Source organism: Fusarium keratoplasticum, chromosome 9 (assembly GCF_025433545.1).
Source record: "Fusarium keratoplasticum isolate Fu6.1 chromosome 9, whole genome shotgun sequence".
In the NCBI taxonomy this organism is placed as follows: Eukaryota; Fungi; Ascomycota; class Sordariomycetes; order Hypocreales; family Nectriaceae; genus Fusarium; species Fusarium keratoplasticum.
In genome coordinates, this window is record NC_070537.1 from 2458890 (window position 1) to 2483512 (window position 24623).

At 53.5% G+C, this 24623-nt stretch overlaps 10 protein-coding genes and 1 pseudogene across 11 annotated transcripts, besides 1 other annotated feature; 5 read left to right on the top strand and 6 right to left on the bottom strand.

Annotated features, from left to right (window-relative positions):
- Nucleotides 1-2375: 2375 nt before the first annotated feature.
- Nucleotides 2376-2990, top strand: NCS57_01165900 (uncharacterized protein; the record flags this gene model as incomplete). The annotated part of the gene is made up of 1 exon (XM_053061366.1): nucleotides 2376-2990. One exon carries the CDS (start codon nucleotides 2376-2378, stop codon nucleotides 2988-2990), a length of 615 nt encoding a protein of 204 aa, XP_052909752.1.
- An 87-nt stretch (nucleotides 2991-3077) lies between these two features.
- Nucleotides 3078-3999, top strand: NCS57_01166000 (uncharacterized protein; the record flags this gene model as incomplete). Its single annotated transcript, XM_053061367.1, has 2 exons — nucleotides 3078-3120; nucleotides 3173-3999. 2 exons carry the CDS (start codon nucleotides 3078-3080, stop codon nucleotides 3997-3999), a joined length of 870 nt encoding a protein of 289 aa, XP_052909753.1.
- A 454-nt stretch (nucleotides 4000-4453) lies between these two features.
- On the bottom strand, nucleotides 4454-6112 carry NCS57_01166100 (uncharacterized protein; the record flags this gene model as incomplete). The annotated part of the gene is made up of 1 exon (XM_053061368.1): nucleotides 4454-6112. The coding sequence occupies one exon, from the start codon at nucleotides 6110-6112 to the stop codon at nucleotides 4454-4456; it is 1659 nt and encodes a 552-aa protein (XP_052909754.1).
- Nucleotides 6113-6983: 871 nt separating this feature from the next.
- Nucleotides 6984-8288, bottom strand: NCS57_01166200 (uncharacterized protein; the record flags this gene model as incomplete). The annotated part of the gene is made up of 1 exon (XM_053061369.1): nucleotides 6984-8288. The coding sequence occupies one exon, from the start codon at nucleotides 8286-8288 to the stop codon at nucleotides 6984-6986; it is 1305 nt and encodes a 434-aa protein (XP_052909755.1).
- Nucleotides 8289-8953: 665 nt separating this feature from the next.
- NCS57_01166300 (uncharacterized protein) lies at nucleotides 8954-9504 on the top strand (the record flags this gene model as incomplete). Its single annotated transcript, XM_053061370.1, has 2 exons — nucleotides 8954-9151; nucleotides 9199-9504. The coding sequence occupies 2 exons, from the start codon at nucleotides 8954-8956 to the stop codon at nucleotides 9502-9504; spliced, it is 504 nt and encodes a 167-aa protein (XP_052909756.1).
- Nucleotides 9505-9701: 197 nt separating this feature from the next.
- On the bottom strand, nucleotides 9702-10422 carry NCS57_01166400 (Trafficking protein particle complex subunit; the record flags this gene model as incomplete). The annotated part of the gene is made up of 2 exons (XM_053061371.1): nucleotides 9702-10143; nucleotides 10202-10422. The coding sequence occupies 2 exons, from the start codon at nucleotides 10420-10422 to the stop codon at nucleotides 9702-9704; spliced, it is 663 nt and encodes a 220-aa protein (XP_052909757.1).
- A 433-nt stretch (nucleotides 10423-10855) lies between these two features.
- On the bottom strand, nucleotides 10856-12883 carry NCS57_01166500 (uncharacterized protein; the record flags this gene model as incomplete). The annotated part of the gene is made up of 3 exons (XM_053061372.1): nucleotides 10856-12093; nucleotides 12143-12302; nucleotides 12353-12883. 3 exons carry the CDS (start codon nucleotides 12881-12883, stop codon nucleotides 10856-10858), a joined length of 1929 nt encoding a protein of 642 aa, XP_052909758.1.
- A 1216-nt stretch (nucleotides 12884-14099) lies between these two features.
- On the bottom strand, nucleotides 14100-15214 carry NCS57_01166600 (uncharacterized protein; the record flags this gene model as incomplete). Its single annotated transcript, XM_053061373.1, has 2 exons — nucleotides 14100-14491; nucleotides 14551-15214. 2 exons carry the CDS (start codon nucleotides 15212-15214, stop codon nucleotides 14100-14102), a joined length of 1056 nt encoding a protein of 351 aa, XP_052909759.1.
- Nucleotides 15215-16573: 1359 nt separating this feature from the next.
- Nucleotides 16574-20347, bottom strand: NCS57_01166700 (IPPc domain-containing protein; the record flags this gene model as incomplete). The annotated part of the gene is made up of 3 exons (XM_053061374.1): nucleotides 16574-16679; nucleotides 16729-20252; nucleotides 20306-20347. The coding sequence occupies 3 exons, from the start codon at nucleotides 20345-20347 to the stop codon at nucleotides 16574-16576; spliced, it is 3672 nt and encodes a 1223-aa protein (XP_052909760.1).
- Nucleotides 20348-21617: 1270 nt separating this feature from the next.
- NCS57_01166800 lies at nucleotides 21618-22155 on the top strand (annotated as a pseudogene). The gene is made up of 4 exons: nucleotides 21618-21647; nucleotides 21703-21716; nucleotides 21786-21811; nucleotides 21869-22155.
- Nucleotides 21618-22155: a sequence feature.
- A 674-nt stretch (nucleotides 22156-22829) lies between these two features.
- Nucleotides 22830-24362, top strand: NCS57_01166900 (CID domain-containing protein; the record flags this gene model as incomplete). The annotated part of the gene is made up of 3 exons (XM_053061375.1): nucleotides 22830-22979; nucleotides 23069-23831; nucleotides 23890-24362. The coding sequence occupies 3 exons, from the start codon at nucleotides 22830-22832 to the stop codon at nucleotides 24360-24362; spliced, it is 1386 nt and encodes a 461-aa protein (XP_052909761.1).
- Nucleotides 24363-24623: the final 261 nt, after the last annotated feature.

The window sequence follows — 24623 nt, forward strand, 5'->3', positions numbered from 1 at the left end:
GGTAGCAGTTCGGTTGGAGGGGTCGAGCTCACTCCAGGCAGCGGAAGAAGGTCGGAGCTCTGCGTGGGTGTTGGTTGCCCCGCTATGACATCTCAGCAGCTGCCGCACTGACCGGGCAGCAGAGCTGCAGCCTAGGTGTCGGAGCCGGTGCTTTATTTATCCGGTTTCCCGCATAGCTATGCCAGGTGTCAAAATTAACCGAACCCAGCTCGCCTCCAAGGTGCCAGTTTAGGCTCAGTCATTTCTGTCACCAAAGGCAACCATTAAGGTCATCTCTATCCATGCCATGAAACTCATCACGGTTCATCTTGCTGTCCGTCGATATTTACTAAGTAAAACTACATTTGGAATAATATTCGTGCCCTCGTAAAACGAACCCCAGTATCATCATGGTCCAAGATGATTTGCAAAGTAGTCACAACGTTTAGGAAATGTCAAACATTCGATGCCTCCTCATCCAGCACGGCATCGATCGAGGCCAGCAAGACTTCCCTAAGTGCTAGGTTCCAGGTAGGTAACCGAAATATCCAGACATGCAAAAAAAAAAAAAAAAAAAAAAAAATTAGTATCATATTCGAGTGGACCAAATATCTTATTTGCTCCCCGTGAGCGCTGGATTGTACTGGACAATGGCAGCTGGGAGGATATCTTGAGAGCCTGGCAAACTTTTCTAGCAGCCTACAGGCGGATCACCAAAAATTCAAGTCAGAAAAAAACCAACACTTTTCTTGGATCGACAAAGGACCTCGCTCGATACGAGTACCAGCTAAATTGGGCTCACAGTAGTGATTGGAAAGACACCGTTGGAATCTGGAGCCAGGCAGGCTCCTTCAGGTGGCAGCCCAGAAGTATATCACCAAATTACCAAGTCACCAAAAAAATGGATTTCTTCTTCGAGTCGTCAAAGTGTCTCGTTTGCTACGTGTGGCGTGACATCTAAATCGTGCTGCGCGGTCATGGTTGGGAAGACGCCCAGTACACTTCCCTTCGTGACGGCTTAGAGGTAAATCACCAAAAAGTCAAGTCACAACCAGATCTTTATCTTTCTCGAGTCGTACAAGTGCCTCGTTTTTCGTCTGTGATACCTGAATTGCAGCAAACAGTCGTGGCTGGATCACTGGACTGTTGGGGAGCATGCCCCAAGGCCGTGACGATGCCAGCAGCCGAGACACAATCACAGCATGGACTCCTCAGGCAGCCTGCAACAATTCACAGCATCTCAAAAATACATCCAGCATTTCCCTTCCCATCGCCTATAAATCAGCCCGTTGACCATCGACCTTCGCTTCCTGACCAAACAGCTCTCACTTCCCCTCTCCCTTTAACAAGATACACAAGCGATCCTATCTACTTCCAAATCCTTCTTGGTGAATAAAGGAGGGAAAATGCTCTCTTTCTCGATCCTCCTTTCGTTCCTGTCGTTTGCTTCCGCAAACATCCTCTCCAAAGGACCCGTCGGGGACCCTTCTTACGACTCGTCCAAATATCACTGGGAGTGCGGAATGGTAAGGCTCCTCTAGCAATTGTTTGTCTATCCATGTTGTTAATTATCTGATACCTAGAAATCCTCCCTGAAACTCGACGATTGCGAATCGATCTTTACCCAAATCCACGACCTCGGCAACACCACCAACGGATGGTTCATGCTCAACTGGTGGCCCGCCAGGGTCTGGGACCACAAGTCCTGTAGGGTCCTGCTGCACGTCGGAGAACTCCCCAAGGGCGGTTTGAGGCTCCATGCGGACGAGTTCATCAAAGTGGCTCGGTGGGGAGCCCACTCCCTCTGCGGTGGGACATGGCAGCGTTCGATGGTCAGGCCCCAGAATGACACCTGGAGGCTTTACATAGCAGATTCTATGTGGAATGAGAGCGTTCCTTTTGCTTAGTAGATGGGTGGAAATCAGTGGACGAACCAGTGGGCGGCTTCTTTACTTGCAGCTTGGTCCACTTCTGACCAGGGGCTTTTTGGATGCAACTACATAGACAATACAAATAGAAACACCAGATTGCCTTTTAAATGATGTCCGTGAAGATATTTGAGTCCTTTCAGTAGATCAAAGCTTAAAATACGCCCAAATAAATCAAACATGGTGTGGTCCAGCACCCGACGCGTCGACGCCCCTATGTCACTCGCCCAGTCAACGCCGAGCAACAGCCACATTGGGATATCTGGCGGCCAGCTGTTTACAGCTGTCAAACAGGTGCCCATACAAAGCAGAAAAAAACAATCCACCAAGGTACTCGGTGCCTGGGAGATCAAAATCAAAAAACTTCTCTCCTCGAGAAATCAAACTCTTCCTCTCGAACATCTTCATCTCCCCCCTTCATCACCTCCCTACACCCTCACGCACAATCCAAGTCCATCTTGCTTCATCATGGACGAAGATCCAAACAACAACTCGGCCTTCCTGGCCAAAATCCCCATCGAGATCATCTCGCACACCCTCTCGTTCCTCCCCGACAAGAAATCACTTCTCAACTCGATCCTGACCTGCCGGGACTTCAACAATGCATACAACCTTCGCAAGACCTACATCGCCTCTTCCATCCTCATCAGACCCATGCACCAGAGCGTCTACGAAGAGGCCGTCATCTTCTACCACCTCACCCGCGAGCAGTGGCACGGCGCTCGAGCTGGCATTCAGGCTATCCACCGCGTCTTTGCCAAGGAGCGTACGCTCGATGAAGAGCAGCTACCCGTTAACCAGCGAATGAATATGGAGGGTATCAAGGATATGCATTTCTTCCACGACAACGTCGAGTGGTGGGCCAACAGAATCACCACCAACCTCAAGCGAGACCATCCCGTTCTCATGGGCGATGACTCCCCTTTCCAGCTTACGCCAGCTGTCGTCAACCGCTTCAAGCGGGCTATTTACCGTCTCTACATGTACATCAATGTCATGGACAAGGCCATCGCTTCAGCTTGTGCTGACAACGGGGGCCACAACCATCCCATCCCTGAAGCCGAGCGAGAGGGGGCACACTAGAGCTGGTGCTCCCACTTGTCTCAGTTGGAACATTACCGAATCAACAGAGCTTTCTGCTCTCACTTCTCAACTTCCGAGGTTGAACAGATGATCAACGTCTGTGAGCTGCTCGTCGCTGAGATGGCCCCTTGTAAGTCCCCTATTTCAAAAACCTAACAGTTACAAAAGCTGACATATCCCAGCGATCAACAGATTCATCGATCAGGACATTGAGCTTGGTGCACTTATGCCAGCCTACGTCGACTGCGAAGCTGCTGGCATGCCCATGGTTGTCCAGGGTCTCGGGCTCATGCGTGACTTCATCAACGCTCGTACCTACAACCAGCGCTACACACTCATGCAGACTGTCAACTCTGACGACTGGAGACCCGAGCGCTCGGTCCGGGCCCGTTTCCCCCTTGGTGATCTGCAGCTCTTCTACGACTATCATCACTGCGGTCTCACCCCTGAGGATCTGAAGGAGTTGGTAAATGAACCTGATCCGCTCTGGGTCTCTCGCGTGCCCTTCCACGACGATGGTGACATCGGTCCCCAGTGGGCTTGGAGAAAGTTCAATGCCCGGTCCGCCTTGTTTGGTGGTGAATTCTACCAAACCGCCCATGTCGCTCGCCCTTGGGGCTATGTCTTCTGGGACCACCGCATGCTGGAGGCCGGCGGCCTCATACGCCTCAACGAGGACGCAACTCGCGATCTCATGCCTACTATTGATCCTAGACACAGCATCTACACACTGTGGTGCCCCTTTCTCATTTGGAGAACGGTGGAGGCCTGCCGAAAGATTCGCCTCGCCTACTATGTCAAGGCGGCTCTGCGGACATGGGGTCGCACTGGGTGGTTCGACGCCGACAGATTTCCTCCTGATTATCTGGTGAACCAGCTGATGGGTCTTACCTGGGAGTCACTGACAGAGGACGAGGAAGAAGACATGGCACTCATGGCCTTGCTTACGTACGCCTATGAGTATAGCTTGCATTACCCCCAGATCTACCTCGTTGCTCCCAACGAGTAGACCGATTCTGAACCTAAGACGTCGCTTCTTTGAGGAATGCCAGAAGCCAAGTCTCTTTCTTTTTTGTTTCCTTTTTCTACCTTTTTGATCCAAGAATAGTTGCGAGTAAGTTGGCCCTCAAGGCACCAAATCACTAACACGTCTCCTTTACTAACCACTCTTGAGAAGAACTACCTACCTAAGTACGCAAGCAGGACTAGCCAAGGCCTAAGCCTCATACGAATGAGGAGCATTAGGGATAAGCCTGGTCTAAAAGGAAGGCTCGTCATGGGATCATCAACAGGGACATGGGGCCATGCCACAGATAACATGGATTCTTGGGCCAGGGAGGAAATTGTCAGAACCTGTACGAGTAGACTAGAAAAATCATCTCTTGATGAAAACCATTGTGTCCCGTAGATGTGTGCAATGAACAACCATCATGTAGTATTGCTTCTACTAACAAACATGACCTCTACTCAGATCCAGGGGGGTGAAAATGCAGAGCGAGTTGGTTGATCAACGCCTCCACCTCCATCGGATAACCAGCATTCTGCAACGCGACCAGCGCGGCGATTGGATCACCAGCAAAATCGGGACCAAAATCAACAGCAAGATCATCATCGTCGTCGTCATCGTCGTCAAGCCCGTCAAGTCCGTCATACGGGCCATACCCATAACCGAAAAGGTCATCAATATCAAGCTCATCACTGTCATCATCCTCCCACTCCTCCTCGTCCTCCAGAGTCCAGACAGCCTTATCCTCCCCTTCGAGGTCCTTTCTCCTGAACTTGTAGTGATCCCAGTCGATCTCGCACAGGTTCGGGACGAGACGCTTCCAGTCCTTGGCGTCCCAGAGACTGTTGAGTCTCGCGATGAGGGTGTCCTTGGAGCGCACGCTGGACGGCGCGTTCCTGATGAGCTCCTTCACCTTGAGGTACTTGAGCCGCGAGTGTATGACGCCCGTGGACAGGGCTTTCATGGGCAGGGGGTGACCGGTGAGGTTGAGGCGTTCCGGGGCACCGACGGCGTGTAAAAGGGACTTCAAGGCGCGAGAGCCTTCGACGGCACGGGCTTCGAACCAGGTAAAGTTGATCTCGAGAAATTCAAGGTTACAGAAAGCCTTGAACTTGCTCTTGTCGTTGTCGGGATTGTCTGCGTCCAAAGCCGAGTTGCTCAAGAGGGGGTGCCCTGGATGATACATTCCCGGATGGAAAAGGTGCTCGGCACCAGATGGACAATGGATGTAGAGCTTCTTGACTGGGAGGTCCTTCTTGAAGTCGCCCTTGACCACCATATCAGTGAACTCGTTGTCGAGGTCGACAGCGTTCAGATACAGCGTCTGAAGGTTCTCCCAAAGATGAGTCTTGTAGATGAAGAACTGGGCTCGCTCATCCACCGCAAGGGTCTCTTTCCAGGTATTCAAGACCTTGAGCTTGGGCATCAGTTGAGAGCCTGTCATGAGTGCCGCATCAAAGAGGTAGGTCAACAAGGGGGCGATGGGCCTACCATCCAAGTCCTTCCAGACAAATGTCTGTACGTTTGTCAACAAAAGGAGGGTGGCCACAAACAGAAGCTCAAGGACGGCGTCGTGGCGAAAGTCGGCGTTGAACACGAATCGATCCTTCTTCCTCTCCCACAGCGTTGCGGCCCAGGCCAGGCTAGACAAGCCAAGACCGCTGAGCAGGGTGATTATCGACGATCTTTGAGAACCATGATGCTTCTGCCAAAAGGCTCGACATTCCGGGAGTGCGTCCTTTCGTACTTGCGGTCCGTTGAGGCGTGCAACGCAGCCAAAGTGCTGGACGTGCTGGCGGAGGCGTGGGGCTATGGCAATGGTGCTAAAGAAGCTGCACACCTCTTGCGGCTTCATTAGGACAACATGACGGTAGAGCAGGGGCTCCAAGAGGTCCCTGTTGGCTCTCGAAGTGTATGTGAGTGCACGGAGGTCCTTGTTGTGGTTTGTTGGTAGAAAACAAGGTCCATGGAGAGTCTGGAGGGTATGCCTGGGGTCCAAGGTGAGCTGAAGGCCAATGTTGTAGATGATGTCAAGTGGCAGCTGCGGCGGAGCCTTCGGGCCTTCGGGCTTGGCAGCTCCGGGCTTCTTCTTGGAGCGTCTAGTCTTGCCCCCCATGGGTAGAGATTCGGTGGTGGTTAACAGATACCTAGGAAGAATGGTGGTTGAAGAGGGGAAATGAGACAGGTGGTGACGAGAGCCGGCAGGGCTGGGGAATAAATCGACAGCCTCAATTTTTAGTTGCTTGGGTTCCACGACGCAAGGCGACAAGGCCCCATTAATCATCAAGGGACTGTAAAATACGGCCACAGGTCACAATTAGTCCTGTAATCAAGCAATTACCCATGTCACTGGCCTTTAAAAAAGCAATACTATCACCCCTGATTCAGGTTCCGCCTTGCAGTGTCTGGTGGCTGTAACAGCTGTAGGCGGGGTGCTTATCACATCCTGGGGGACCTCCAGCAGTTGACGCTTCACCCTGGCAGCCTGATGATGAACTCCCCACCAGATGCTACATAATACCTCAGCCAAACCAGAGTCTAGAGAACCCCCAAGGTTTACAGAATATTACCAACTACATCTCACTTATACTAGCTGCCTAGATAGACTCGCCACAATACGGCCGCCTCGTCACGATGAAAGAGGTTAACAATGCCGATGCCGCTGTCCATGCGGGGCTAATCGCGGCGATGGAGCCCGACAACTGCCGAGTGGGGGCTCACCAAGTTCGGCACTGCATGAACGATCGCTCTTCTCGCAGCAATAACACAGGCATATCATGATGCCAAGTCGAGGTCTCTTGATAACAGCAACTACTTAACAACGAATTACTCTGTTTGCCTGCAACAAAGCCCTTTGTCCATGACAAGATCGAAACAAACACCGAAACAGGTACCCAGCCACAACCCTGACACCAATGAAACCACCACAACCAGACATCAATGTCATCCATCCTTTCCATTCCATTCTTCCATAGACAAGGACGATTTTACGGCTTTGTGATACAGACCTTGCTCTCGCCAATTCTCTGCACGACAAACTCTTCCAGATTCGGCACCACAGCCGAGTGACTTCTCCACCAATCCTCAACCTTCTGCCGCATCTCGTCCTGTTCCAGATCCTCTTCATCCTTCCACTCCTTCACCTGGATCGACTTGAGCCGGGAGTTAACAGTACCCCTTGCGAGAGCCTTGAACGGTGGAGGATGTCCCGTGAGGTGAAGCCGCTCAGGGGCACCGAGCCAGTGCACAAACGCCTCCAGCATCACAGAGCCTTCTTCGTTACGACGTGAAAAGTACCCAAAGCTAATGTCGAGTAGCTTGACCTTTTCAAGAAGTCGGAAACTGGCCTCGCTCGGTGGTCGGAATAGCAGGTGGTGGGAGTCAGCTGGGACTGAAAAGACCTCCAGGCTAGAAATGTCTCGACCTTTCTTCGCCCTCACTATGAGCTCCTCGACTGGCACCAAGTCCCCGACCCTCCCAGCCCGGTATAACATGTTACCAAAGTCATCGTCAAAGTCTGTGTCGTACAGCACCAGCCTGCGCAAGTTCTTCCAGTAACCCCGTTCCCATGAAAAGTCCTGGAGGTGCGAGTACCGATCGTTGCGCGTCACATTGTGATAATTCAGGGCCATAACTTCCAAGTCGGGCAGCAGAACATGATCAGACTTGGCCGCCGATTTTAGAACTTGAGGGACCCAAGTTTCTACCCTGCCAAACTCATCGAGATGCCACACGAGAGTTTTGAGCTTGGTCGTACTGAGCAGGATAGATCGGATCATGTAGTCGACATCTCCACGCATCTTCAAATATGGTCCGAGATGTTCTTCCGGCGCCTCCTCCATTCCTGAAAATGTGTTGACGAATGGTTCCCAGGCTGCGCCCTGCTTCATCAGGGACAGCTTGTTCTCTCTGCCACCGATCCGCTCATCCAGGATCCTTCCCAACATCCGGTTGACGCGAAGATCAAGCATGCTGCCAGGAGAGCGTCTGCGCGTAACACAGGCCAAGTGGCGGACGTATCCTCGGATCCGCGGTATCTGGATGAGGTCGATGTAGAAGTGGACGACATCCTGGGAGGTTGAGAGAAGAACAAAGCGGAACAGAAGCGGCTCCAAGAGCCTCTTGGTTGCTCGGGAGAGGTAGGTGAGTCTACGCAGCCAAGCCATGTCCATCTCGAAGTCGCCTCCCTCAGCAGGCGTCGGGGCCTTCTCCCAAGGTTCGGGCAGAAAGCATAGCCCGACTTGATAGATGATGTCCTCTGTCAAGGGCTGTCTTGCTGAAGAAGTCGTCATTGGGTGTGATAGAGTATGTAAATTGAGCTTGGGTAGCGTTTGAACTGTAGTCAGAAACACTCGTGGTCGTAGATGGTGCTGGGGTTCTCAAAGACAAGGTAGCGGGCACATTGGAATATCTCTCAAGGACACAATGATGGGGTATGGCTCCGTCAAACGATGAGTTGGTTAGCAGGTATCGCTTATAGGGTCATCTGATGATGAATAGTAGCTTGTACGGGAATGCCTATGGCAAAAGATCTGTGTCCAAGTCGATCATGGTTGAGTGGGACGGTGCTCTTATAACCAAGCAGGGTAGGACAGCGGTTGTAGTGGCGCGGTAGAAGGATCACGGCTGCTAGGACTACGTACTAGTATCCATCTACTTGAAACATCACAAGTCCACCTCCCGTGTGTTTTAATAATTCGTCTTCTAACCTGACGAAGTCCAGTATCTCAAACATGGGATAGCTGCTGACTTTGCGAGTGTTTTGGTGATATCGACAGTCGGTCGTGGAGGCTAGGTACCTGCCCAGGCACACAGCAATTACATCTGCACGCTGCCGGTAGCCAAGTGGTGATTGTCCCTTTCAATAGCATGAGAGCCTGCAATGTAATTATAATACCCATGTAGAATCAACAAACATGACATTGGTCAAAGAGCCATTCACAAGTTGGACGCTTCCATGAGTTCAGCATCTGTTCGTATCTACCTCGACCCGGCCAAGTGCTTGCTGTGTTATGGCACGGCCCCACACCCCACCTCGGGCGGCATCATCACCGCCCTCCAACGCTCCAGCATCCCGTCAACACCTGCAACACCCCGTGCTTATCAAAACAATAACCCAAGCCTATACGAGATCCAATCTATCCTACTCAAGATGGTACGTCCCCCTTCCCGTAGTAACCAACGCAATCTAACCTCCCATAGAACAAAGACTCGTGCTTCACCTTCATCCACATGCAACATCCCCGCGACGCAGACCTCTTTGAGGACTTTTGCAAGGACAAGCTCCCCGACGACGAGATCTACGTTCCCCCCGCCCACCAGCCCATCAACCCTGAGGACGAGGACGACGTCGTACCCGACCAGCACGCCGCCTTTGGCATCCAGAGGGCCACGCAAAAGTCAAAGGAGCCGGCCTGGAAGGATCTGGGGCTCGCGCAGCTGATGAACAAGGGACCTGGGGCTGGGAGTAGTGCTAAGCCCAAGGGGAGCCGTTCGCTGCCGAGGTGAAAGGTTGTCATGTTGAGGGTTCTTTAAGCAAGGCGTTAAGGGAATTGTTTACGAGACACGTATGGGTGTGAAGCGGCTGTTCAACACTTGAATAGACACGGCATGATATTGCCAGATAATAACGAGACATGCGTCCCTTCTAATATCCCATTCCAAACTCCAAACTCCAACACCCACCCATCGACCGAAAAATTCCCCTAGCTCTTACCCAGGAATCCCTCCCTCTCCAGCACCTCGGATCGAAACTTGACCAAAAACACCGTCTTGCCAGGCCACATCTCGCCCTCGGCAACCGTATGCGCCGTAACCCTCGCGGGGAAATCCGCCCCGTCGCACACGCCCTCTACGACGCCGGCGACAAAGGCGGCGCAGTTGAGCTGGCTCATCTCCTTGGGCACGCTGATGTACTGATTCACCAGCGGCTCGTTGTCGATGATCATGTATTCGTCGGGCGTCTCGGGGTTGGCCGACTTTTCGAGACGGTCCGCCTGTCGGTTGAAGAGGTGCTGCCATACGTTTTGCTTGATGAAGTGGAGGAGCGCGATGACGTTCAGAGGGCGGAGCTGTGTGCGTGCTGGCTCGCGGAAGAGGAGGAGGTCGAGGAGTTTTAGGCCGATCGAGTGGCCTTGAAGGTTGAGGCTACAACACCATCCATTAGCTGTCGTCTTTCAAGTTCGTTCAGATTGGCTTGTCCTACCGCTGCTCTAGCTCCTGGATGCCCTTGACGCGTCGCTGCGCATACGTGACCATCTCCCCAAATAAATACGCAAAGCTCGCCTGGCTAAGCTCAGCAGTCTTGGAGCGGTTCAGCGGCCGATGGTAGATAGTCTTTCCATTGCTGGGGTATCGCAGGCCGGGCTCCTTGCCGCCGCCGGGGGTGGCGTTTGGCGCGCCGGAGCCAGATTGGAGGTTGCTCATGATGGGCAGCGTCGACTTGGCATGCTGCGGGCTGCTGGTAGCCCCGTGATGCGCTTGAATTTAAGGGTCGCGGTATTGGTTTGGGAGGGTGTGTCGCATGTGTAAACGTGGGCTTGGGTATGGGACGGTGAGATGATGGGGTGGGGTGTGGAGCTGTCTCACCGAGGTTGACCGAGAGCTCTCACCTTGGAGATGGCAAACGAACTGAACATAGTGCTTGGGGAGGCAGATATAGGAATGCAAATAAATATACATAGTAAACGAATGATAGATTTCATATAAACTAGTCAATCTCTTTTTACTTTTGGATGTCTAAATACATCACCATTAAAAAAAAAGCATGCAATACACACTCCTAACCTCTCATCTACCTAGATACTCCATTTTCTGTTTCCTCTTCACACCTCTCTCAAAACGCCTTTTTCACTCTTTCTCACTGAACAGTAGCAACCTTGGACTTGGCCTCCTTCTGCTTCACGGTAGCCTCGATCCACCCAGCTGCATCCTCCAGAGCCTTGCGGGGGCTCTTCTTCCGCTTGAGGAGGAACCCCTGGATCTCGGCTGGTGAGAACATGGCTTCTGGGATGAGACGGCCGAATTCTTCAGAGATTTTCTTGAGTTCTTCGGGTGGGAGGTCTTCTTCGGTGTTTTTGATGTCTGCCGGACCGAGAATGCTTCCGTTCTGTACCTTGGTGGTTGTGGTGACAGTTGACTTGGAAGACGTCTGCTCTTTGAGAGGGAGTACAGTGTTAGGTCGAGAAATCTCGTACATGCGGTAAAACAGCTCAGTAGACTGAACACCCGTCGCATTCTTGAATCCCACCTGCACATCGACACGGCCAGGTCGGATTAGGGCCTCGTCCAGTGACTCGGGCTTGTTGGTGGTCATGATGAGGATACGACCCTCGTGCGAGGCGACGCCGTCGATGGCGTTGAGAAGGCCAGAGAGTGAGATGGTCTCCATGGACAGGATATTATTAGTAGTCCTGCTTGTCGTGCTCTCTTTGTTCTTGCTGCCCTTCTTCTTGTTGTTCTTTTTGCGTCTCTTGCGGTCTTCCTCGGAGCTGGAGGAGTCGCTATCGGTTGTGTCGTCCTTGGCCTTCTTGGTCTTCTTTTCCTTCTTTGTCTTTTCGTCGCTCTTGGCTTCAGTATCCTTTTCACTCTTCTTTTCTTCATCGTCATCTCCATCGCCATCATCATCCGGTCGACGCAGACCAGCCGTGTCAATGTCCTCCAGAAGAACAATGCACCGACGAGGAAGCCTTGTGAACAAAACAGCCAGATCCTCTTCACCGATTGTAGGGTCCTGCAAGCTGATGACATAAATGTCGATACCAAAAACGCCAGCCAGCGCAAAGGAGAAGCTAGTCTTTCCCGTGCCCGGAGGGCCGTGGAAGAGGTAACCCCGGCGGAGAGGAATACCACGAGACGCGTACCACCTAGGAGTCGCAGGGTGCAGGTATTCGTTGATGTCTCTCAGGACGTCGTGCTTCTCCTCCTTCTCGAGGACCACGGTGCGCATCGGGCGGATGGGCCGTCTTGCGACCTGCTGCCACATACTCCAGGCGTCACGACGACTCTCCTTGTTCCTAGGCCGGTAGATTGACGTCTTCTGACGGATGTCGAGGAAGTATGCCTTCTTAGCGTCGGCTAGAAGCTGTTTGATGGGGTCTATACTTGTGTTAATAGTGGCTATGGCGATAGGGGTTGGGATACTGACTGATAGATCGGCCAAAGCAAGAAATCTTGAGCTCCTCGACATCCTTCTGACTGACCCAGGAGTTACTGCTTTGCAAGGACTCTCTTCTCCTGTTCACCTTGAAGTAGGTCCCGTTGTGCCAAAACCCAGTGGTTCCCATGGCCGGAACATAGCGAGGGCTCTGTAACTAGTCAACACTCTACTCAAGGACAACCTAACTTTGAAACTCACGCATCGAGCTGCCTGACTAGCAAAGTTGAGATACTTTGGAGAGTCCTCCTCATCATCAACACTCGTTGTCGCCAGAAACTTTGCCGAATCCTCCTCCTCATCCCACGCGCTCTTGAAAACAGTCTGCGCCGTTAGGTGTCGATTCGTCGCAATGTCCTGCTGCTCAGAAAGAAACTGCATCAGGTTCGTGTACATCTGATCAGTCTCGCTGACGCAGATGGTGCACCGAAAGTACAGGCTGATGAAGTAGTCCACCAAGGCGTACGCCTGGTCAAACAGCTTGGACAAACCCCAGAGACAGCCCAGACATGTCAGGAGTATGGATGGATCGAGACCCAGCTGAGCTCCGATGAAGCGGTAGACGAAGAGGAATAGCTGTAGCAGCGGCGAGGCTTGGCCGGCGGACACGAGAAAGGTGTCCATGATGCCGGATGGGAACCCCGCCGAGGAGTTGAAGGGCAGCGAAGTCGAGTTCATGCCCTGTAGAAAAGGAGGTAGTCCCAGTTTCTCCATCATGGACATGGATGCCATAGCGAATGTTGTTGCAAGAAGTATGTCTTTCTGTCTAGTCCCAGATTTTTTGAAGAGAGGACGAGTGTTAACCCAGCTCTCCAGCCAAGCGCCAAAGACAAGAGAGAACTTCTGCACCAGTCACCGTCACACAGCCTTTCCAAACCCCTCCCCTCTCTCTTCTTATAACCAGATGACTGGCGGCTAAGTAGGTGGGTGACGAGACTGCAGCAGCAGCAGCAGCCCTTTCACCAAAAGGAACAACGCAGTGAACAGACAAGGGTGTGGGTTAGGCCGCAGTGAGGCGTAAAAACGGCCCCCAAACTTGCCTGCTCTTCACGGGTACTGCAGGTTGATATTGGACAAAGACAACACACAAAAGCAGTAAACAAACCCCCAGTCTTTTTTTTTTAAAGTCACGCAGTCTTTTTGTTTTCGTGAAGCTGCATCACGGGCGAACAAAGGCTAGAGCAAAGCGCCGTGCTTTGTGTAACCACCAATGCATTTTGGCCTTGGCGATGCTCGTCCACGTTGGAGCCAACGGTTGGGAGGAGTGGTTTGTCCCATCTTTGCATCGAGCCAATGGCAGTATGGGATGAGAAACACGGGAGTAGAGCCTCGAACCAAGAGACGGGAGGAAGCGGAGCTGAGCCCCGGGGAGCAAACTCCTTCGTGTGTGTCTCTCTTGTTGGTGGAAGCTTGAAAATGAAGTGTGTGCCATAGGTAGGCTGTGAATCCAGGCAGACAAACCTGTCGTATCAAGCACTCACATCCGAAAGGCGTAAGGATTGATTCCTTGTCTAGTCCACAAAGAGACACATTCATCAGCACCAAAAACTGAGTTGTCAGACCTCTCTCCCTCTTCCCCCGCTTCATCGAGACCGTGAATGTGCACATAATGCACATCCTTGCCCAAAAAGCGAACACGAAGCATACTTGGTCAGATGATGGATGACCCTGCATGGCTCGCTCAGCCTTATGCTGTGCATGAACGGATCTGAAAAGAAAAAAGAAAGGAAAAAGAGGGGTGAAGGTTGTGTGTCTGCCTAACATATCCCTTTCGGTGTTGCGGGTTGCCTTTCGTCTAAGCTGTCATGTCCGCTTTTGGAAATACACAAATGTTTTTGATCAAACAGCAGGGGTTCCCTTTGTATCATGTCCATCTCATCCATCCGGTGACACTAGGAGACAAACCATGTGAGCGTTGTCGTTGAGCTTCGTCGCTGTCTTTTCCATCCTATGCCACGACAGCAGGCTGCTCCGCGATACTCTCAAGCCCAGTCTCGGCCAGCTTCTCAGCGACCCCATCAACATCACCTCCAAACTTGACACCCTTGACGCTCACGTCGGTCCCGCCGGCGAGGTAGTCCTCCGACTCGCCCACCTCCTTGCCGGCAGCCTCCCACCGGCGGAACCTCTCCTCGCGGCGCTGCTTGCACATCTCATTCAGAGCCGGCCAGTACGCGGCGTGGTCGTACTCAAAGTCCATGTCGCCGCCCCAGTCCAGGCTCCAGAGCTGCTCCGGGGGCACGTACTGCTTCATGTCCTCGTTGAACTTGAGCTTCTCCCTCGTCACAGGGTCGATGAAGGGCGTGATGATCTTGAAGAAGCCCCAGACGATCCACGGCACTAACGCAGGTGTCAGCATTGAAGCCTAGTTTAGTTGCAGAGTAAAAATGTCACGTTACCATTGATGATGAGGGCCTTGCCCAGACGCTCCGGGTAGTGGTTCTGCAGAATGTGCAGCACCTCGCGGGCCGTCGACACGGGCACGCTCGTGTTCTTGCGCTCCTTGCTAGGCTTGAAGTTGATCATGAGGCTCAGCATTTCAACTCCTGGAGGCATCAGGTCGGTAACGCGCTCCACCATGTAGAACAGGTGGTGCAGCTGTCGGGGGCTGGTGTCCGTGTTCTGCCTCGCCGGGTTGAGGTACTGGCACGGACGGCCCTGCCGGTCGAACCCGACAATCATCTGCTTGCCCGTCTCCTGCTCCGGAGAGATGTAGTCGGGCGTGAAGTCGTCGAGCCCATACTCGCGGCGCCAGGCGAGCGTGGCACGGAGCCGCTTGGCCGAGTCGTCGACCGACCACTTTGTCGCCCGGAGGTACCGCAAAAGACACTCACGCGTCAGCCAGGCCCTCTCACGGTCAGTGATGGGACCAGACTTGTCCTCCTTGTCGGCCTGCTTCTCGCACTGGATCTCGGTGATGCCCCTAGCGTGCTCAAGAAGCGTCTCGTACTTTGTCTTTTGCTCATCCGTCAGCTCGGGTCTCGGGGCCGGCTTGCTGTCCGCAGTCGGAGCAGCAATGGGCGTCTTTCGCGGAGACGCCGTGTTTTCAGTTGAGCTCGCCATTGTTGAGTCTACCGTTGAAGAGACGGACTGTGAAAGTTGTTGTATGGGAGGTATAAAGCAGAGGTTCCGCTCTTCTCACCGCTCACACTGCGTGGCGGATTGACGCTTGTTGAGAGATTAGGCCGATGCACAAGATGACGACCTACACCTTCTCCCACTATTGATAAGCCCTGTGAGAGTCTCAATTCAAAGTATCACCAACTTAGTCTCAGGAGAGAATATAAACAAACAAAACAAGACGGTCAGCAAAACCTCCAACAATCTCAATCTTCTCGCAAGCCATTTCGCTTTATCTAAGCCAGGCTTGGCGACGGACTCAACAACGAGCCGCAACCCGTCTCCGCCAATCACGACCCGTCCCCACGATGCAATAGGCGCCGGTCCGGGCTCCGAGAGATGCGTCCTCCAGGGGTCTTACAGGGCTTCTCTCAGGGGACTGCGGCCCCGGGTCGACGCCTTCCGGCTGACACCATTTCGTCTGGTCTCACTCTGGGGCTGCGGCATCCAAGCATTTTGTGATTTTGTTCACGATGTGACACGAAGGAGTGCATAGGAAGAAGACCAATTATTTAATTGATAGAGATGAACTTAATCGTACATCGCCTTGTCGTGAAACATTGCACCTAGACGGGCGGGATTATGCACGTCATTATTTGCCCGATGCTACCCTGCACTCAGGTACTGATCACCATGGACTTCATTCTTCATGGTTCCCAACGCTGTTGTTCGTAATAGTCAGCTGGGAAAGGAGTATAGATTTCCTCGTTAATTCATTAAGAGAATGAATATCCCAAGACATCACCATAGGATATTTATTATCAGTGACAAGTCCCAAAATAAGCATCCGAACAACACCTGGAACCGTCATTCAACCACATCCTACACACGATACACCCAAATCATCGCTCAACCTGACATCGCCTTGTATTTATTTTCCTACCCTTTTATCGTCCATTCCGCAGCTTGCCCCCCATTCGCTTCCTTCCTCCTGCTGCTTGGGTGACCAATCGTCTAATCGTCGTAAATGTCCACAACTCCCCTCATCTCTGAGTCCATCTGAATGTCTAGAATAGGTGGGTTGAATAATCAACATAAGAAAAGGAAAAAGAAAAACGGGTAAAACGAGTCTATGACCTGCTCCTCGCGCCCCGGATCTTGGTACGAACATCATATCCCTTCCAACAAATGTCACCCCCTTTCTTTGGGAACGAACCTCGTCTTGACGCCGGTAAAAAGATCAATCCAAACCAGGATACTCGGCCATACTCCCCGTTGATGGTGGCCTTGTGTGCCCCCGTAAAGGTCAGTCAAGCGGATGCTGGCATCTTCGGCTTGCTGTTGTGATTGTTGAATGCACTTTTAGTTTCGGCTTGGGCTGCGGTTGTCTCGTCTCGCAGACTTTTCCTTAACTAGCCTCTTGCTCGTTTCTTCGTCGAAGCCGCATGTGTCCCTTAGATAGAGAAGCCTGTCATCGTTAGCTGTGGTACTACGCCATCTCATTTGCATCAACTCACTTGTCTTGGGACGTTTCTTTCTGCCGCATGTCCTCAAATCCTTGCTGGCTTTCCATCCACGCCTTCGCTCGGCGTCTCGCGTCCACCTTTTTAACCCAGAGGTTGAAGCTTCCCGTCACAGGACGGTGATCGCTCACTCTGACTTCATGTCGTCGGTAATCAAGTTGCTCCACTCGTCCTCGTCCCCGGTATAGAAGCCGATCGCACCAGGCGGGACTTCGTCTCTTTTCGCTTGTATCGTAGTTGTCTGTGCCCACATCGTACTTGTATGTTGGCGCAAATGTGATGGGCATCTCGTCAAAAGCTCGGAGCTTGAAAGCTGGGTTGCGGCGACGAGCCACCAAGAGCTGATCGCGTTCAAGGAGCTTGCCCAAGTTATTCTGCTTCACTGCCGTTACAACCGTGTCCCGAGACATGGTATCGATACGGTAGTTGAGATCACCGTTAAGAATGCACAGCTCGTGATCCAAAATGAGACTACCGTCTCCTCCACCGACAAAGTTGTCAACTCGTGTTGCCGAGTCTCGTTCACTCGGGAACAAGCTCGCCTCGAGAATGGCTGCAATATCGTTGTGGCGAGCGTTGGCTTGTGATTGTCCAGCGGCCAAATGGCAGTTGACAAGGCAGATCGATGTGTCGTCGACTCGGAATCGTACCGTTACACAGCCCTTGTTACCGTGCAAGCCACCCATTCCCCGCTTCACCTCGGCAGCATGGAGACCTCGAATCCTGTCTCGAATGGAAGACTTGACAAAGATGCAGGTAAACAATCCAACCATGGGAGCAGTATGAAGCAAATGGTACAGATCGTCCGCCGGCATATAGTCATCAAGAGTCTTGAGCAGGAAATCCCTCCAGTCTCGGTACTGATGGCTCATCCGTTCTTGGTCTGTCCCAGCTTCCTTCTTCTTGGGCTTGAGGAATCGTTTGGCAGTCAACTTCTTGTCCTCCAAGTCCACCAGCTCCTGGAAACCAAACACAAGGATTTCTGGCGAGCCACTGGATTGAACGAGGTCCTGGAAGAAGGTTGCATCGCCATCGGAATATCGGAGACTGGATGGTGTAGAAGCGCCGGCATTCCAAGTCAGGAAGAGAGCCTTGATCTCGTCAAAGTCGCAATACTGGGTGTCCTTGGACTTCATCGAATCCTCAAGGAAGTCGTCCTCGAGCAGACCGTCCCACGCCCTGATCTTGTTATCGGCGCCTAGGGAGACGATCTGCTGGCGGTCCAAAAAGTATGAGCTCGAAGGGTCAGCAATCATCTTCACAATTGGGTTGTCGTGTCCCTGCCATTCCTTCAGAACCACCCAGGGCGCCTCCTCAACATCATAAACACAGATCTTGCCTGTGTTGTAGGCTGCCCATATGTAACTACCCGCGTTCGCTAACGCATTAATCTTCCAGGTGCTGACATTCAGCATTCCCAGGCATGTGTAATCGGTAGTCGAGTATATCGTCACTTTGCCATCGACATGGCCGAAGAAGACCTTGTCTGGCTGTGACTTCACAAGGGTTCCCGAGGTCACTTCACCAGCGCTGTCTGCTACCAGTGGCCGGACGAGGACCTGGAACTGAGATCGGCCATCGACCGTCGGCGCAAAAATACGGATCTCTTTGCCCGTAGCATGCCAGAGCTCATCCCCAACGACCATGGAGTAGGTGTGTCCCTTGGGAACCTTGTAGCTCTGCGTTGGGCTTCCTGTGAGGTTGGCAACGGCAGTCTCGTCAGGCCCCCATACGAGCAGCGTGCCAAACTCATCCAGGGTCCAGATCTCGTTGAAACGCCGGTAAATTCGAATGACTTCGCATCGGCCATGAACATTTGGCTTTCCCGGTGTAATAGCATGTGTGGCAACCTCAACCTCCATGAGGTCACCCGTGTTAGTACCAATCCAGATGCGCTTACCCTCCTCTCGAGGGTCAGCAGCTGGCTTGAAGGCCACTGCAGTAGCTCTGATACCCTCCGTATGGGACAGGCTCATGATCAGCTCGCCATCCAAGAGGCTCCATACTCTTGTCATGTGCCCACTTGCGCAGATAAATTCACCACACACATCAAAGTTCCTCGCGTCGTACTTGGTCTGAATCTCGTAAGATCCATGCTTGATGAATGGTGGCCGGCGATTGGTGTTGGACGCATCGGGATATGCTGTGACATGGTGGATGGGGTCGGCTTTTGGCGCAATCTTGGCAGGGGCGACAACGGCTGACTGAATTGGCTTTGGAGGCGCAACAGCTGCGATCGGGGGCACCGCCGCAGTCACCGGAGCAATTCGAAACTCTGCGGGCGCTCGGTCGGAGGTTCTGTCGATCGTCATAGATCTACCATGGCCTCGTGTGGGGGGAGCTAGCTGTTGCTGAGGCTGTTGCTGCGTTGTCGGGGTCGAGACGACGCGCTTTGGAGGTGTAGAAGGGATATTTTCCAATGGTTGAATTGCTGTAGATACAGCTGGGCGTGGAGGTCGCGGTGGGGGTTTCATGGTATTGTTGTTAAGAGTAGGAGGTCGTGGTGGAATTTCAAAGGTCCCAGGCCTCGCTGGTAGTGCAGGACGAACCTCACCTGTTGGTTGAGGAGTGATACTTTTTGAGAACCCATTGACTTCCTGCTCACGATCCTTCCGCATGTTGGCAACAGAGTGATGAACCGGTGGAGGATCAAATCCAACAATAACGGACCGAGGCCTACTGGGCAGCTCGATCTGAGACTGCGGTCTTGGTCGCGTAGGCAGCTTTGGAGGGGTTCCATCGCCAGATGCTACGCTGCTCGGCGGACTGTTGAACGGCGAGGTTTCCTGAGAGATGTCGCCCTTTCGAGGTCCCGGGAGTCCTGGGGCCGCTGTCACCTTTGGTGCAGGTATCAGGGCCTTTTCGTTGCGAGGAGCCGGAGGAGGAGGTGCAGTCTTAACAGTATCACTCCGCCTTAGCTCGCCTGAGCGCCTTGGAGGAGGTGGCGAGGGAGGTCTTGAGCCCGCAGGGCGTGGTGATTTGGGGCCGCTAATAGATGGTGAGGATGTATGTGATCGGCTTGGGATTTTAAAGCCTCGAGATGAACCACCTGGAGTGGAAGGTGTTGCAATAGTATCGGGGTTGAGGAACGGAGGTTGGTCCCCCACTGCAAGAGTCGACAGCCGGCCCTTTGGCGGTGATTGAGGCGGGAGGACCGTAACAGCAGGGGGCGGCGGTGGTGCTACTGTCTGCTGAAGCTGTATCGAATGTGGTTTCGCGGCCGGGACTGGTCGTGCGGACATCTGAGACGGCGGGGGAGGGGCATCATGGCTGATGGCCAGTGCAGCAGGCTTGGGCCGCTCTTTCGGCCTGGCAGGGACTACGGGGGTCGAAGGGACGGCCGGCGCTGGCGCTGCAGCGTCTTGGCCCGGCTTGAAATCTCGGAGGCGATTCGGTTTGGGGGCCGGAGAGATGGGCCGTGAAGGAGTCGGGGCGGGGGCTGTGACCTCGGCGGGTTTGCTGACGGTGTTTGTCGAGGTCATGTTCTCGAACCGCGCCCGCAGAGAGGATACGGGTTTCTGTAGACCTGTTAGCCAACGACGCTCTCCCAGGGGATGGGAATACCTCGTACAATCGACGAGCCATCGGGCCCTTCTCCGTTGGTAGGCTCCATTTTGCTGGAGTATATGCTTCTTTCTCGACGGCGGGGGCCGAGGGCGACTCTACCCGCTACACCCACGCCCAGCAGTCTCGATCATCAAGGCATTAACGCCAGGGCGTCGAGTTGTAGGTTGGAGCCAGACGGTCTGGCGCGCGAGCTGACGACGAAGCGGGAGAGTGATCAATCGAGGTCGCGGCACGGAGGGTCGTGCCTGAAGAAGGAAAAGATGTTTTGCGGCCGTTAGACGGACGAAGCTCTCGAAAGTCGGCGCTGGGTAGTGATGAAGAACGGTTGGGGATCGATGGAGCGGCTGGGCGGTGGTCGTGACAGGGGCTTTAGCATAATGTTGACAGGCCAGAGGGGTCGGGACGTAGGCCAGAAGCGAAGAGCAAGAGAGGCCGCGAGCACAGGGACGCTCAGGAGAAGTGTCTTGTTTTTTCTACGAGGTCCCCTATTCTACTCGTGGCCTTGATGTCGATCGTGCTGCAACTTGTCTTGCGTGGCTCTCACAATTTCGAGCCGCCGGTGCGGCTAGCTGAGCCACCCTTATGTCATAAAGCGTGCCTGTACAACACAACCCCTGGGCTGTTTGGCTTTTAGCGCGTGACAGTACGTACAAACAGACTCGCAGAAGAAAAGCCACGGTCTCAACAAAGGCAATTTATTAAGATGGCTGCCTGCGGATGGTAATGTAAATATGCTTTACCACGGCAGCTTTTTCGACGCTTTTCATCGTTTCATAATTCAAACACTTCGAAACGCGAACGGGAGACGCCATCATGCAGATTCAGTTACCGGGGGCAGGTCATCTCCACCACTCTCTAGGGGCGCCACAGCGGGGGAGGGCATCTAAGGAGCTAAAATTGGGTGTCTGATGCCCCCCCATTAACCCTTGCAACAGCCTGTAACGGGGTTTCGTCTTTGCTCACTGTCGGGTGACATGCTCGACGGTAGTTTGTGGTTGACGCGGCGCCTGGACAAGAGCTGTTCTAGCGTGCCTCAGCTCAGGCGTTGGGCTTGTGCCGTGCCGTGCCCGTGGAACTCGGTTGCTGGCGTGGGCACGAGTTTCTTATCTTATCGGCTGACCCGCTCCCCGTGACGGAGCTCTCTTTGGGTACGTACTGTAGATGCCGACCGCCGCCCGACCGGGCCTGGACCTTGAAGGAACGTTTCCGTTTATCTTGTCAGGTCATCCCACTTACACCTTGACAAAAACCCTGCCTCTTGAATCCTACATTACCGACTCGCCTTGTACGCTACCAAAAATTTGTCTGCCGCATAGAATTGGCCATTGTCTGTCAAGATGAACACTGTGAGTTGTCCTGGATGCTGCTATATTTGCGCCGCCATTGCTGACTGTTGCGCAGGTTAAATCGTTCTGGTTCGTCCCTCTACAGCTTCGCCTCCGACTTGACCCAATTTGAAGCTGACCAAATCTCTCACCCTCTAGGTTGGGCTGGGGCTCCCTCTGCGTCGGTACGAAGACATTCCTCCCCGCTTACTGTATCCCGGGCTCGAATTGACTGGAAATAGCTGGAGGTGGTGCCTACTTCTTCGCCAAGAGGCAGATCAACGCCGACCGTCAGGCCAAGCTCGAGGCGCACCGCAAGAAGAAGCAGATGATTGAGTCGCTCGAGTACGATCAGGGCAACGGCAGCCCTGCGCGCACCGACAGCGCCGGCTCCCCGAGCCAAGAAGCGAGCAGCGACCCAGCGCCCACGAGACACGCGCCCGAGACGGAGGCGCAACGGGTGGGAGAGAAGAGCAAATATGAAAGTTCTACAGTATACCGGAGTCCAAAGGGGGATCGATTTTCTTAGGACCGGTAGCGGAGAGGCGTATTTCACATGGACAGCAAGGGCTCGTGATCAGAGCCGTGTACAACAACTACCCAACGCATCGTCATGACTTGATACTAGGATATAGGAAGTGAAGGGAAAAATCCAGACTGCTTTAGCTACTCTACTCATACAGAGTCTCAATGGGCTACTCGAGGGCAGAATATTTTTACTTGCTCAACTGCGCGCGTTTGCATTCGGGGATGGGGATGGGGATGAGCTGGATGCAACACAATACGGCGAAGGCCGGTTGGAGTGGAGCCCTGAACCCGGTCGCCGACCTCGCTTGCTGCTTTGCTACGGGAAGAATCGCTCTCTTGTGAGGCTAATGGATTGGTGTCTGTATTGCATTGGGTTAAGGAGGAATTGACCTGTCAACTCGGTAAAGGGCCCATGAAATCATCTCCGATGTGAATAACTGCCGGTGCTCTCAATCAGCGTCATATAACACCCTGTGCATTGAAAGCGGCTCATGCCGGTACGTCACCCACGTGCCGACTGCCCCGGGAATTACCCGGCGGCTTGCTCAGCCAAGTTAGAGGCTCCAGCTTCAACTCCACCAGAGCTTCAGCAACATCACGACCTTGTTCTTGCTTATACATAGCGATTTCCTCCTCTTTATCTTTTCCAGAGAGGAACCCTCGACAAATTCCGCCATGGCGACTCCAGAGTTGGTCATAGCAAAGGCCACACTCTCCGCCACGCTCTTCCGCGCCGACCCAACCTCCCTGAGCCGTCCCGTAGTCGACGCCTTCTTCCCGCTGCTCACCAACGCCCTCTCCCAGTGCTCGCGCCCCAACGTCCAGGTCTGCTCCATCGCTTGCTAAAAAACAAGCCTCCCTCCGTTTTTCCCTGGCAGAAGCACTAAATTTTTCTTTGCTTTCCCGTCAAACAGAAATGCAAAGTTTGGATCGTCGACAACGTTGCGCCCTCGCCGGCGCGCATCGCTGCCCTGGCTAAATACCTAGGCATCCTCTCAAAGAGTCTGCAGGATGACGCCTCGCGTCCTAGTCTCAAGCGGAAGAGACTGCACCTCTTGTATGTCCTAAACGACGTGTTTTACCATGTCATCAAGAGAAAAGGCGATGGCAAGTTTGCGACATTGTGGGATGGCGTCCTTCCCGGTCTTGTCGCAAGCGCCGCAGCCTTTGACAACTGCCCCAAACACAAGGCGAAGCTCGAAAACCTTATTCGACTGTGGGAAGAGAAGAAATATTTCGGCGCCGACATCGTCTCGAAACTCAAGGATGCGCTCGCAAGCGGCGTAGCATCTCAACCGACCGAAACCCCCCAAATCTCCAATGCGCCCATCAAACTCGCCAAAGACGCGCCTTACACCCTACCCTCCCTGCACGGCGACCCTTCGACGCCGTGGTACGACCTGCCCGCGACGACATGGCTCCCACATTTGACTCCCAACTCAACCAAGCCCATGATCCCAGACCTCATTCGACCCATTCAGCTAGCTCCTGGTCCTGCAGACAAGGTGTTGGTAGACGCGGTGCAAGGCTTGCTGGGTGAGGTTGAGCGCATGTTCTCTAGGGAACAAAAACTGAACGATGAGCCCGGTGTGGACTTGAATGAGCTGGGAGAACGGGTTCTCTTGGATGAAATCACGGGTGAAATCATTGGTGGAGAGACATACTACGGCTGGTCTCGTCAGTTCTGCGAAAAGATGAAGGAGAGGAGAAGGAAGGGTTCTAGAGGTGGAAACAGAGGCCGCTCGCGCTCCAGATCAAGCAGCTACTCTCGAGGGCGTTCGCGAAGCTCATCACGCCACGCGTACAAACGTCGACGACTCTCACGAGACTCGAGAGGCCATAGTCTCTCCCGCAGCCGGAGTCCGAGTCAACACAGGGGAAGCAGATCACACAGCCGAGGTCGCGATGGAAGTAGAAGTCGACGTCGCAGTCCCAGCTACACCCCTAGCAGGAGTCCAAACCCCGGTAGACGGCACGACCGTTCCAGGGGACATCGCTCGCACAGCAGATCTCGGTCTCCCGAACGCTCACCTCGCCGTCATGACCGGGAGTTTCATGACCGTTCAAATCGCCCTCCTCCGCCTCCGCCACAACAACTCCCGCCGAACTTTCCTCCAATTCCTCCACCGGGAGATTTCCCCGTTCCCCCGCCTCCCCCGGCTGGATATCAAGGCCCCTGGCCACCGCCACCGCCTCCTCCGCATCTGACCGGAGGTCCCCAGGGCTGGTTCCCAAATCCTCAAATGATGCCTCAGATGATGGGTGGATGGGGTGTCCCTCCGCCTCCGCAGCCACCACCTCACCACGGGTACCAAGGAGGACGAGGGAACGGTGGGTTCCGTGGTAGGGGAAGAGGTGGGTATGATAGGGGACGAGGAGGTTGGTGATGAAGATGGACAATGAACAAGACATTCAGGGGTCACAAAGTGTAGTCACGTAAACAACTATTCTAGACTTAAACAGATATAA